Below are 12,876 nucleotides of genomic sequence, written 5' to 3' on the forward strand. Positions count from 1 at the left end.
AGGGCTCTGCATCTCTATAGTCCTTCCCTGAAATCTTGATTAAAAGACCAACAATTCAAGTTCAGCAGTAAGGCAACAAGCTCCTGAGTTCCATGGAGTACATCAGTTCTGTCCACCAGGATTTCAAAGCCGGATCAGGTAAAAATCAAAATACAACATACAAGGAAAAAGTGAAAAGAGTAAGTAAAGAAGAGATGGAAGGTAGGAGGAAGAACCAAAAAAAGAAAATGTCCAAAATATAAACATCATGTTACAAAGCAGGTACGTTCCAGGGAGCTGATGGATATTTGACATTGGTCTCTACCAGTCTTCAAGACGCAAAGATGAGTGTCTGAACATCATTAAGCCTTGTGTTTATAACATGTGCTATGGAATCAGTGAGATATAGAGTATTCAATGGGAAAGGTTTTAGTATGTTCAGCTGGCATGTAATCAGGACACATTGTATTAAAAAAGCAATAAAACAAAACTAAGAAAGCAAAACAAGAGAAAGGGGCCCATGGTGTATAGCCCATGAATCTCATTGGCTTTATCATGAAAGTTTATTGTTTTTAATCCTAGTACAATCAGCTACCAATTACATATACAGTAAAAAACAAAAACAGCCACAAAGCAATGATGATAGAGATAGTTTGTGACATCGTACAGTGAAGGAAGTATTCTGTCAGAATCCTCCAGTGGGCCCCACCTGGCTTCAGCAGTTAAGCTATCACTCCCTCCCTCCCCAAAATAGTTAAAAAGAAAAATTAATGTCTTGCTTGGGTATAGCAAGACTGTAATACCTCTTGGGGACACTGGAGAACTTTAAAAAACTAAAGCAGTAGAATACAAACAAAAACTGAAACGTGGAAGCAAGGTGACACACAGCGAAGCTCCGTGAGGCCTTGGCTTCAGATCACCTCAAAGCGAACCACCTGGAAGAAAAGAGAAGGCTGTCGAGCCAGGGAAGAGCAGGCAAGTTCACGCCACTCCACTCCGCCCCAAACCCGCAGGACACAAGCTATTCTCAGGGCTTGTTTTTCTGTAAGCGGGCCAGGTTGCAGGAAAGTGCTTCCCTGTATTATTAATGTTAGCAACTAGCACATACTTACTCTAAGAACCAAAAAATGATGCAGGGAAGGGAAGCATTTTTAGTAAAGCATGCTGTCTTCTTTATCTCAAACCCTCCAAAGCAACCACACAGTAGGCTATTTATACGACTGTGCACTCTTACCTTAGAGGAACAATGACTCCGCTCAAAACTAAGTTTCATATGTATTTGGTTCGATTGAGGGCTTTTTCAGCCAGGTGGCCACTTTCATCTGTGATCTTCTCCCAATCAGTCTGTCCGACCACAAAGCCTATGGCCCTTTTCCTGTCAGCATCCTTCTTTTCTTCCAGGTCTGCCCATCTCACCTAAAAAGGACACAACATTAGCCTGGAATTTATGAAAGAACAAATATGCAAAGGGCCTCCTCCCTCTCTCAGCCTAAGGAGTAGGATAACCAATCTGAAACCAGGAGTATAAAGAATTACAGATTAACCTGGTGGAAATCATTTAGGCTCTCTGGTCAATCACCAAGTCCTAGCCATTCCACCTCTGAAACAGTTCAGCTCTCTGCTGTCCTGTTCTCTCATCTCCTCAGCCACTCCATGGTAGTTCACCAACCTTATTTTTCAACTGAAGTAAAGCACTAACTTCTACCTGGCCTTCCTGTCCCCATTTTCACCCCCTTCAATACATTCTGCCAGAGTGATCTTCCTAAAATACACACAGGACTCTCATCTGCTTTAAATCCTTCCCCTCCGGTGGTGTAGTGCCTAAGGTATTTGACTGCTAACCAGAAGGCTGGTGGTTCAAACCCACCAGCCACCCCTCAAAAGGAAGGCTGGACAATCTACTTCTGTAGAGATATCGCCTCGGAAACCCAAGGATGGGTCGCTATGAGTCGGATCCAACTTGACGGCAGTGAGTTTGGTTTGGTTTGATAACATTTTTGACAAGAAATACAAGATTACTTCCAGCTCTCAGAGCACAATGGGCATTTCACATCTCTTTAACTTTGCATATGCTAGTAATGCTAGTAATTCTTATAATGTCTTTTCCCTAACCTTGTCCACCTGGCATGAGTTTAGTCATTCTTCTGTTGTTTCCTCTTTTTCTTTGCCAAGCAAATAATTAACCATTGCTTCCCAAGAGTTAATTCTGGATTTTGACATGTTTAACTTTTGAACTTCCATAATGTATTGTAATTATCCACTTATGGATCTGTCTTCCCTAACAGACTATAAACACCTAGGTCAATGACTGAGTTTTATTTATCTCCACGCAATAAATATTTCTTGAAATTTAATCTGAAGAGAGAGGAAACAGGGAGTTGGTATTATTACTTTCATTCACGAGATAAAGAGATCAAGAGACTGACCAAACTGATATAATTTAGATTGTATATTAAACTCTTGTCTTTTTAAAAATATATTCTTACATATTATATTAATAATACATTTAAAAATATATAGATATATTTTGTAAAAATTTGAGTACTTCGAAAGAGAGACTATGAAACAGTTGTTCAGTGCACAGCACCAGTGTCTGCAGAGACTGTACTTTTAATGGCTGATTTAATATCTGTGACAGGGGAACCTGAGCATGAAGAAACTCCAACTCTTTACGTTAGACCTGGAAATGTGTTATCACTCTCGGGCGCACCATGCCCTTCCTTATTATCATTTGCAAAACTGGTAATGAGATGACTAGGCTTCTCCAAGTAGCAACCACTTGGCCAAAAAGGAACATAGGTAGTAATACCAGTACAAGTATTGATAACAGTTAAGTTTTATTAAAGATTTTAGATTTTAGCAGTCCCTAGCTGCCCTTCACGTCTGAAATGGAACCCACACTACTATAGAATGAATGATTGCCAAAACACTAAAAATATAAAGGAACAGAATAAATGACCTTCTGTTAGAAACAGCTTCTTGAACATCAGTGTCCCTGGTAATCTACCTGCTATTAGCTGCCTTGTGTCCAACTAGTGGCAACTCCATGCACAACGGATTGGTTGCAAACGGGATTGCTGTAGTTCATAGGGTTTTCCCTGGCTGATTTTTGGAAGTAGACTGCCCAGCCCATCTTAGTTTGGAAGCTCTGCCGAAATCTGTTTGGCAACCCAGCCACCACACGAGCCTCCAGTGACAGAGGGGCTGGCTGGTGTGAGGTGCACTGCCCAAGAATCAAACCTGAGTCTCCCACATGGAAAGGGAGAACTCTACCACTGAATCACTACTGCCCCCAGCCATTTTCTTCTAATCTACCTGAAGGCGCTTTGATTGAAGTTTATGACATTTTTTGGCTACCTCTCTTAATTAAAGAGAAAGAAAAAAACAAAAATAAAAGTAACTTTTAGGACAAATATTGTATTAGTCCGTTATTGTGAAAGTTAAGGAAAGGTTTATATATTGGAGGACATTTTCTTTGTTGGTTACCAGGGGTGGGAGGGAAGGGGAGGGAATGCTGTTAGATAGATAGAGATAAATATTGATTTGGGTGAAGAGAAGGGCAATGTACCAAATGTGAGTGACCAATATGGCAGCATTGAGGATGAGAAAGACAGAGAGAGTTACATGGGCAGTACAAACAACAAATATGAACCCCTTTGTAAATACAATACTGAGTTGTCAATGAAAGCAAACATGGGTATAGGGACGGATAGATGGGTGAACAAGCTAAACAATTATGTATGTCTAAATGGAGAGTGTATCCAAGATCATATACAGGGTTGGCAGAAAATGGGCCTCTCGAAGAGTATGAAGGGATGGACACTGGGAGGAGGTAACTAAGGGGAGGAAGTGGGAGGGGAGCTGCTGCATTGTAAATTTTGGTCAATGACATGAGACAAAGTATATGTGAACTGCTGTATGAAAAGTGAATTTACTCTGTAAATCTTCACCCAAATCCTAATAAAAATAAATAAATAAATAACTTTTAACAGAAAAATCTATAAATTGATTAGGGAAGCCAGAATCTTCTGACCTCTTCCAATCTCACAAGGGGGGAACAGAATCACCATCAAAAGCCCAAGGCTTATTCCTATGAGGCCAAACATACCCACCACCCTCCAGCCTTTTACCGATTCTGACACCAGCTGTCCCTCCTATGGCCCTTACTACTTCTCTGCTGGGTTCGATAATTTGTTGCGCTGGCCACACACTCACTAACAATACTCACCGTTAAAGGGTTTATTAGGAATGTAACAGGGTACAATTCAGGTTCAGGAACGCGCTCAGGATACAATTCATCAATCAGGACAATCTTCCCTTTGTTGTGCCCTCAGACATGCCTCTCTGGCCCTCGGCCTCTTGGCCTGGTTTCTGCCCTGCTTGGGCAAGTGTTACAAAGCTCTTTCAGCTCAGCCGATAAGTACACCTAGGTGCATCCCACTCTACCAAAAAGCCTCCTGCCCAAGAGCACTCAGCACTCAGCTTTCCTGCTGTGGGCCAGCTAAGCCTGCTGCTCTGTCTTGTGCCTCTTGGATCCACTGCCACTGTCCTCTGCCAAGGAGGTCCAGTGCAGGGATCTCAGGTCCAAGGATACACTCTACTTCACTTCCAGCTCTTCTCTCTTAATGGCAGTGAGATCTCCTCTCTGCCTCTAAGAAGGTCAGAGGCATTTTAAGCCTGGCAGAGTGACAAAACTAACCAATCCCAACATCAGAGTTCTACACACTTTATTTGCATGGTCCTACCCAGTAATCTGGTAGGAGTTACACAGATTATGGCTAGAGAAGCCATACTAAGTAATTTACTGCACCCTACCAAGCCATGGTATTTTCAATCACCTCCTATGTATGCATGTGAAAGCTGGACAATGAATAAGGAAGACTGAAGAAGAACTGATGCCTTTGAAATGTGGTGCTGGTGAAGAATACTGAAAATGCCATATATTGCCACAGGAACAAACAAATCTGTCCTGGAAGATGTACAGCTGGAATGCTCCCTAGAAGCAACAACGGCCAGACTTCATCTCACTTATTTTGGTCACGTGGTCAGAAGGGACCAGTTCCTGGACAAGGGTACCATGCTTGGTAAAGCGGAAGGTCCGAGAAAAAGGGGAAGGCCCTCAAAGAGATGGACTGACACCATGGCTGCAACAATGGGCTAAGCACAGCAAGGACTGTGAGGCTGGAGCAGGAGCAGGCAGGGTTTTGTTGTGTTGTACACAGGGTCATCCTGAGTTGGAGCTGACTCAACGACACCTAACAACAAGTAAAAAGAAGTCTTTGTGGAGCAGTGGTTAAGCACTAGGCTGCTAACAGAAAGGTCAGGGGTTTGAACCCACTAGCTGTTCCAGGGGAGAAAGATGCAGCAGTCTGCTTCCCTGAAGATTTATAGCCTTGGAAACCCTACGAGGCAGTTCTACTCTGTCCTATAGGGTCACTATATTCAATTAGATAGCAAAATAGGTGTCAAAATTCAACTAGATAGCAATGGACTTTTTTAAAAAACAAGTAAAACTTAAAAAAAGTAATTTTAAAGCCTAATGATTTAGGTAAAATTCTAATGTGATCAACTCTACAGAATTACCTTTTTGTTATAAAAGTAAATCCCAGGGACCCACTTGCTATTTGTAAAGAAAAATGAGTTACTTAAATTAAGAAAGGAATGAGGAATGTACCTAGCATTTCTTACTTCCTGTAGGACCTCTGTATACTCTGATGTTGATTTTGGGGACTGGTTTGAGAGTTATAAACCATGTGAAATCAGGGTGTGAAGCAGGGAAGGAGATTTAAAGAGGAGCCACTGTAAAGAACTGGAAGTGTACAGCTCAGCTCTTTTTACCCTACACAACTTACAAAATAAATTACATGCAATCACTTACTTACTTCTTTACTAAAGTGAGTGACAGCTGAGTAAAAAGAGAAAAATATTTCTCATCTCAGATTATTCATTATTAGCAGCTCTACAATGAACTACTATTTTCATGGAAAAGCTAATTCTTCTGGTGGCCCCAATCTTAAAACTGGAATAACAGATATTAATACAAGTTGTTATTGTATATGATGGTACATTAAAGAAGTCCACTAATTGGACCTCCTTCCCCAACCCCCTCAAGCCCCATAGATGAGAGCAGGCTCAGGGACTATCTGCAGTATTTGAAAGAGCTATAATACTGGGAATCCTTTTTTTTTAGTTTTGTTCTATGTTTTCGTCTGCTCTGCCCAGGAGCTCCTATGTAATCCCTTTCAAAACAACTGGCAGTGGTAGCCAGGTATCATCTAGCTCTGGTCTCAGAGTCATGGGTGGGTTCGCATGGTCCATTAGTCCTTTGGAATCATTATTTACATGTGTCTTTGATTTTCTTGAGAGCTTTGGTGGCATAGTGCCTAAGGCATTTGACTACTAACTAGAAGGCTGGCGGTTCAAATCCACCAGCCATTCCTCAGAAGGAAGATTAGACAATTTACTTCCGTAGTGATACTGCCTCAGAAACCCACGGAGGGGTTGCTATGAGTCAGATCTGACTCAACGGCAGTGCGTTTGTTGAGTTTGTTTGATTTTCTCTACTCTTCTTTGCTCCAAACGGGGAGAGGCCAATAGCTGTACCTTAGAGGTCTCCTTGTATGCTGTTATCTTTTTTTTAGTTAAAAAACAAAACAAAACAAAAAACTTTTAATTGTGATTTGAGTGGAAGTTTACAGAACTAATTCATTTTCCATTCAACAGTGATTCTCTGTGTTTTGTTCCACGTTTTTCTCCCACTCTATCTAGGATCTCCAATTTTGATCCCTTTCTGTTGGCAGCAGTAGCTGGGCACCATCCAGTTCTTTGGTTTCAAGTGTAGGATGATTTCCCATGGTCCACTAATCCTTGGACTAACTGTGAAACTGGGAGTTCTTCGTAATGGTACTCACTGAGCTCAGGTTTTACCGGCATATTTATTCTCTTACACTAAAACATTCTTTTAATATTCAAGCACTGAGGAAAACTGCAGGAGGAGAAAAACACACAAGGAAATGATGTGTGTTATGGATTGAATTGTGTCCTCAAAAAACACATGTGGTAAATTCTAACCTGTATGCCAGTGGTTATAATTCCATTTGGGAATGGGTTGTCTTCAATATTTTAATGAGGAAGGATTCGTGTAGGGTGTGTCTCAAGTCAATCTCTTACAAAATATAAAAGGAAAAGATTAAGGAGGCAGAGATGGAGGAAGAAAGATGCTAAGCCACATGAAGCTCTCCCAGGAATCAGAAAACAGAAGCTAAAAAAACAAGGACCTTCCTTTAGAACTGATACAAAGAGAAAGCCTTCCCATCGAGTCAGTGCCCTGAATTTGGACTTCTAATCACCACTCATCTCTGAGTTTGTCATACCATGGTGGCTTGCATGTTGTTGTGAAGCTGGAGTCTATGCCACTGGTATTTCAAATACCAGTAGCATCACCCATGGTGGACAGGTGTCAGCGGAGCTTCCAGACTAAGACAAACGCAGGCAAAGAAAGGGGCCATCCACTTCTCAAAGAACTGGCCAGCAGAAGACATGAACAGACACTTCACCAAAGAGGATATTCAGGTGCCAACAAACACATGAAGAAATGTTCACGATCATTAGACATTAGAGAGATGCAAATCAAAACAACACTGAGATACCACCTTGCCCCAGCATTAACAGACTAATAGCAAGTTCAAGATAGAAAATAACAAATCTGGTGAGGATGTAGAGAGACTGGGACTCTTGTACACTGCTGGTGGGACTGTAAAATGATACAACCACAATAGAAAGTAGTATGGCGATTTCTTAAAAAGTTGGAATCAGAAATACCATTTGATCCAGCAATCCCATTACTAGGTATATATCCTAAAGGAGAGAGAGCCGGGACAAGAACAGATATACGCACACCCATGTTTATCACAGCCCTATTCACAACAGCAAAAAGATGGAAACAACCTAAGTGATCATCAACAAAAGAATGGATAAGTAAACTATGATACATACACACAATAGAATACTATGCAACACTAAACAGTAACACAGAATCTACAAAAACGACATATAGAGATGAACTTGGAGAACATTATGCTGAATGAAATAAGTCAATCACAGAAAGACAAATACTGTATCAGTCAATTATAGTAAAAAGTCAAGGAAAGGTTTATATATGGAAGGAAACTTTCTCTGTTGGTTACTAGAGTGGGAGGGAAGAAGGGAAGACTGTAGGGAAAAAAAATCAGCCAGGGAAAACCTTATGAATAGTAGTAAAACAATGTCTGATATATTACCGGAAAACTTTTATGAATAGCCCTGACACATTACCCAATACGTGCCAGATGATGAGTCCCTCAGGTCAGAAGGAACTCAAAATACAACTAGGGAAGAGCTGCCTCCACAGAGTATAGCTGACCTTAATGATGTGGATGGAATAAAGCTTTTAGACCTCCATTTGCTGATGTGAATTGACTCAAGATGAGAAGAAACAGCTACAAACATCCATAAATAATAATCAGAAAATGGAATGTTATGAAGTATGAATCTAGGAAAACTGGAAGTTGTCAAACATGAAATGGAACACATAAATATCAATATCCTAGCCATCACTGATCTGAAATGGACCAATTTTGGCCATTGTGAATCAGACAACCATATGACCTACTATCCTGGGAATGACAAAGTGAAGACAAATGGCGTGGCCTTCATTGTCACAAAGAATGTTTCACAATCTATCCTGAAGTACAAGGCTGTAAGTGATAGGATAATATCCATATGCCTACAAGGAAGACTAGTTAATATTACTATTATTCAAATTTATGCACCAATCATCAAAGCCAATTAGGAAATTGAAGATTTTTATCAACTTCTGCAGTCTGAAATTGACGAAACATTAATCAAGATGGCTTGATTATTACTGGTGATTGGAATGCAAAAGTTGGAAATAAAGAATCACCAATATTTGGAAAATATGGCGTTGGTGATAGACATGATGCTGGAGATCGCATAATACAATTTTGCAAGACCAACGACTTATTTATCACAAATACGACTTTTCAACAACATAAACAGTGGCTGTACATGTGGACATCACCAGACAATCCACCAGACAGAGTACACAGGAATCAAATCGACTACATCTGTAGAAAGAGGCGATGGAGAAGCTCAATACCACCAGCTAAAACAAGGCTTGGAACTAACTGTGGAACAGACTATCAACTGCTCATATGCAAGTTCAACTAGAAGCTGAAGACAATTAAAACAACTCCACAAGAGCCAAAATATGACCCTGATTATATCCCTCCTGAATTTAGAGACCATCTAAAGAACAGATTTGATGCACTGAACACCAATGACTGAAAACCAGAAGAATTGTGGGATGACATCAAGAACATCATCCATGAAGAAAGCTTAAAGTCATTTAAAAGACAACAAAGGAAGAAAAGACCAAAATGGATGTCAGAAAAGACTCTGAAACTTGCCCTTGAATGAAGCGTAGTTAAAACAAATGCAAGAATCTACAAGATAATAGAGATGAACAGAAGAGTTCAAAGAGCAGCTCAAAAAGACAAAGAAAATTATTATAAAGAAATGTGCAAAGACCTGGAGTTAGAAACCAAAAGGGAAGAACAGGCTTGGCATTTCTCAAGCCAAAAAAACTGAAGAAAAAATTCAAGCCTTGCGTTGCAATACTGAAAGATTCTATGGGCAAAATATTGAATGATCCGGGTAACATTTTAAAAGGAAATGGAAGAAATCAACAATAGGAAGATCAATGAAAAAGAGTAAACACATGGAAACTGAACGACACCCTCCTTAAAAAAGACTGGGTAAGAGAAGAAATAAAAAGTGAAATTGAAAAATTTCTTGAATCAAATGAGAATGAAAACACAACATACCAAAATCTTTGAGACACAGCAAAAGCAATGATCAAAGGCCAATTTATAGCAGTAACAGCAACACATCAAAAAAGAAAAGCCAGAAAAGCCTACAGTCACCAGAAGAAAGGAAATAATCAAGATTCGAGCAGAAATCAATGAAACAGAAAATAGAAACACAATAGAAAAAATCAAGACCAGAAGTTGGTTTTTTGAAAAGATTAATAAAATTGACAAACCACTAGCAAATTTAACTAAGGAAAATAGGGAGAGAATGCAAATAACACAAATAAGAAATGAAATGGGTGACATCACAACAGAATTAACTGAAGTAAAAAGGATAATATCAGGATACTACGAAGAACTGTAGGAGCTCTGGTAGCTTAGTGCCTAAGGCACTTGAAATGCTAACCAGAAGGCTGGCGGTTCAAACCCACCAGCCACTCCTCGGAAGGAAGATGGGGCAAATCTACTTCTGTAGTGATACTGCCTCGGAAACCCAAGGAGGGGCCGCTATGAGTCAGGAACTACTCGACAGCAGTTAAGTCTGCTTTTTTGTAGTATCAACCTTACAAAGCAGTAATTTAAATTATACAGGTAACAGCACAGTCTTTACTTCGCAGCCTACACAAAATGTAACTCTAAGTAGATCACAGATTTAAATGTAAGAGTGAGAACTCATAAAAGACAAGAGTAAATCATGACCTTGGGTTAGGCAATGGTTTTAGATACTACCCCAAAAGCACAAGCAATAAAAGTCTGACAGACTGGACTTCATCAATATTAAAAACTTTCGTGCTTTAAGGAATACCACCAAGATAGTAAAGACAGCCCACAAAACAGGAGAAAATACTTGCAAATCACATGGCTGATAAGGGACTTGTGTCCAGAATATATAAAGAACTCTTACAATTCAATCATAAAAAGACAAATAACCTAATTTAAAACCGGGCAAAGGATTTGAGTTGAGGTTTCCCTAAGGAGGATACACAAATGGCCAATAAGCACATGAAAGAATGCTGTCATCACTGTTGTTGTTATGTGCCGTCACTAGTCATCCCAAAACCAAACCCACTGACATCGAATTTATTCCAACTCATAGTGACCCTTCAGAATAGAGTAGAACCGCCCCACAGGGTTTCCAAGAATCAGACAGCCTCATCTTTCTCCCACAAAGTGGCTGGTGGGTTTGAACCATCAACCTTTTGGTCAGCAGCCAAATGCTTTAACCACTACGCCACCAGAGCTCCTTCATTAGTCCTTGGGGAAATACAAATCAAAACCACCATGAGACAGACTGCACATTCACTAGGATAGCTAAAATTTAAAAAAAAGATAATCATAACACTGTAATATACTAAGTGTTGGTGAAGACGCAGAGAAACTGGAGTCCTCATATGTTGTTGTTGTTTGTCTTCGAGTCGGCCCCGACTCATAGAGGCCCCTCCTTGGGTTTCCGAGGCAGTATCACTACGGAAGTAGATTTGCCCCATCTTCCTTCCAAGGAGTGGCTGGTGGGTTTGAACTGCCAGCCTTCTGGTTAGCAGTCAAGTGCCTTAGGCACTACGCTACCAAAGCTCCCATGAAGAACTGTACTCCAACAAATTTGAAAATCAGGAAGAAATGGACAGATTTCTAGAAACACACCACTTACCTAAACTAACACAGACTGATGTGGAAAAGTTGAATAGATCCATAACAAAAGAAGAAATTGAACAGGTCATCAAAAAAATTACCAACTAAAAAAAGTCCTGGCCCAGACGGTTTCACTGGAGAATTCTACAAAACATTCAGAGAAGAACTGATACCAATCCTACTCAAACTATTCCAAAACATAGAAAAGGATGGAATCCTCCCTAACTCATTTTATGAAGCAAGCATACCCTTGATACCAAAACCAGGCAAAGACATCACTCAAAAGGAAAACTACAGACTAATATCCCTCATGAATATAGATGCAAAAATCTTAAACAAAATCCTAGCCAACAGACTCCAACAACGTATCAAGAAAATAATTTATTATGACCAAGTGGGGTTCATATCAGGTATGCAGGGAAGGTTCAACATTAGAAAAACAATCAACATCATTCACCACATAAATAAAACAAAGAAAAAGAACAACATGATTGTATCAATTGATGCAGAACAGGCATTTGATAAAATCCAACACCCATTCTTGATCAAAACTCTCAGCAAAATAGGAATAGAAGATACATTCTTCAACATAATAAAGGGCATCTATGCAAAACCAACGGCCAATATTATCTTTAATGGAGAGAGACTGAAACCATTCCTCTTGAGAACAGGAACCAGACAAGGATGCCCTCTATCATCACTTCTATACAACACTGTACTGGAAGTCCTAGCCAGGGATCTAAGGCAAGAAAGGGAAATTAAAGGCATCCAAATTGGTAAGGAAGAAGTCAAACTATCCCTATTTGCTGATGATATGATTCTATACCTAGAAAATCCAAGAGACTCAGTCAAAAATCTACTGGAACTAATTGAGAGATTTAGCATCGTGGCAGGACATAAGATCAACATCCAAAAATCAGTTGGACTCCTCTACATCAGCAAAGAGATTGTTGAAAAAGAAATAAGGAAATCAATACTGTTTACAATAAACAAAATAAAATGCCTGGAATAAATCTTACAAGGGACACAAAAGACCTATAAAGAAAAGTATAAAAAACTACTTCAAGAAACCATAAGAGATCTACATAAATGGAAGAACATACCATGCTCGTGGATAGGAATATTGAACACTGTGAAAATGTCAATACTACCCAAAGCAATCTATACATTCAATGCAATCCCAATCCAGATCCGATCAACATTCTTTAAGGATATAGAAAAACCAATCACTAACTTTATATGGAAAGGAAAGAGACCTCAGATAAGCAAAGCACTATTGAAAAAGAAAAACAAAGTAGGAGGTCTCACACTGCTGGATCTCAAAACCTACTATATAGCCACAGTAGTCAAAACTGCCTGGTATTGGTACAATGACAGACACACAGACCAATGGAATAAA

The 12,876-nt window shown here is 39.8% G+C and overlaps 1 protein-coding gene across 1 annotated transcript in view; it reads right to left on the reverse strand.

Moving 5' to 3' along the window:
* Window positions 1-1,248: 1,248 nt before the first annotated feature.
* The window catches only part of YLPM1 (YLP motif containing 1), a 122,417-nt gene continuing 110,789 nt past the window's right edge, over window positions 1,249-12,876 (reverse strand). The window contains exon 20 of the mRNA XM_007941366.1: window positions 1,249-1,395. Within this exon, the coding sequence (XP_007939557.1) occupies window positions 1,249-1,395 (147 nt within the window). The remainder of the gene's footprint in view (window positions 1,396-12,876) is intronic.

This window comes from Orycteropus afer, unplaced genomic scaffold, assembly GCF_000298275.1.
Source record: "Orycteropus afer afer isolate SDZICR_OR568_19922 unplaced genomic scaffold, OryAfe1.0 scaffold00079, whole genome shotgun sequence".
Lineage (NCBI taxonomy): Eukaryota > Metazoa > Chordata > Mammalia > Tubulidentata > Orycteropodidae > Orycteropus > Orycteropus afer.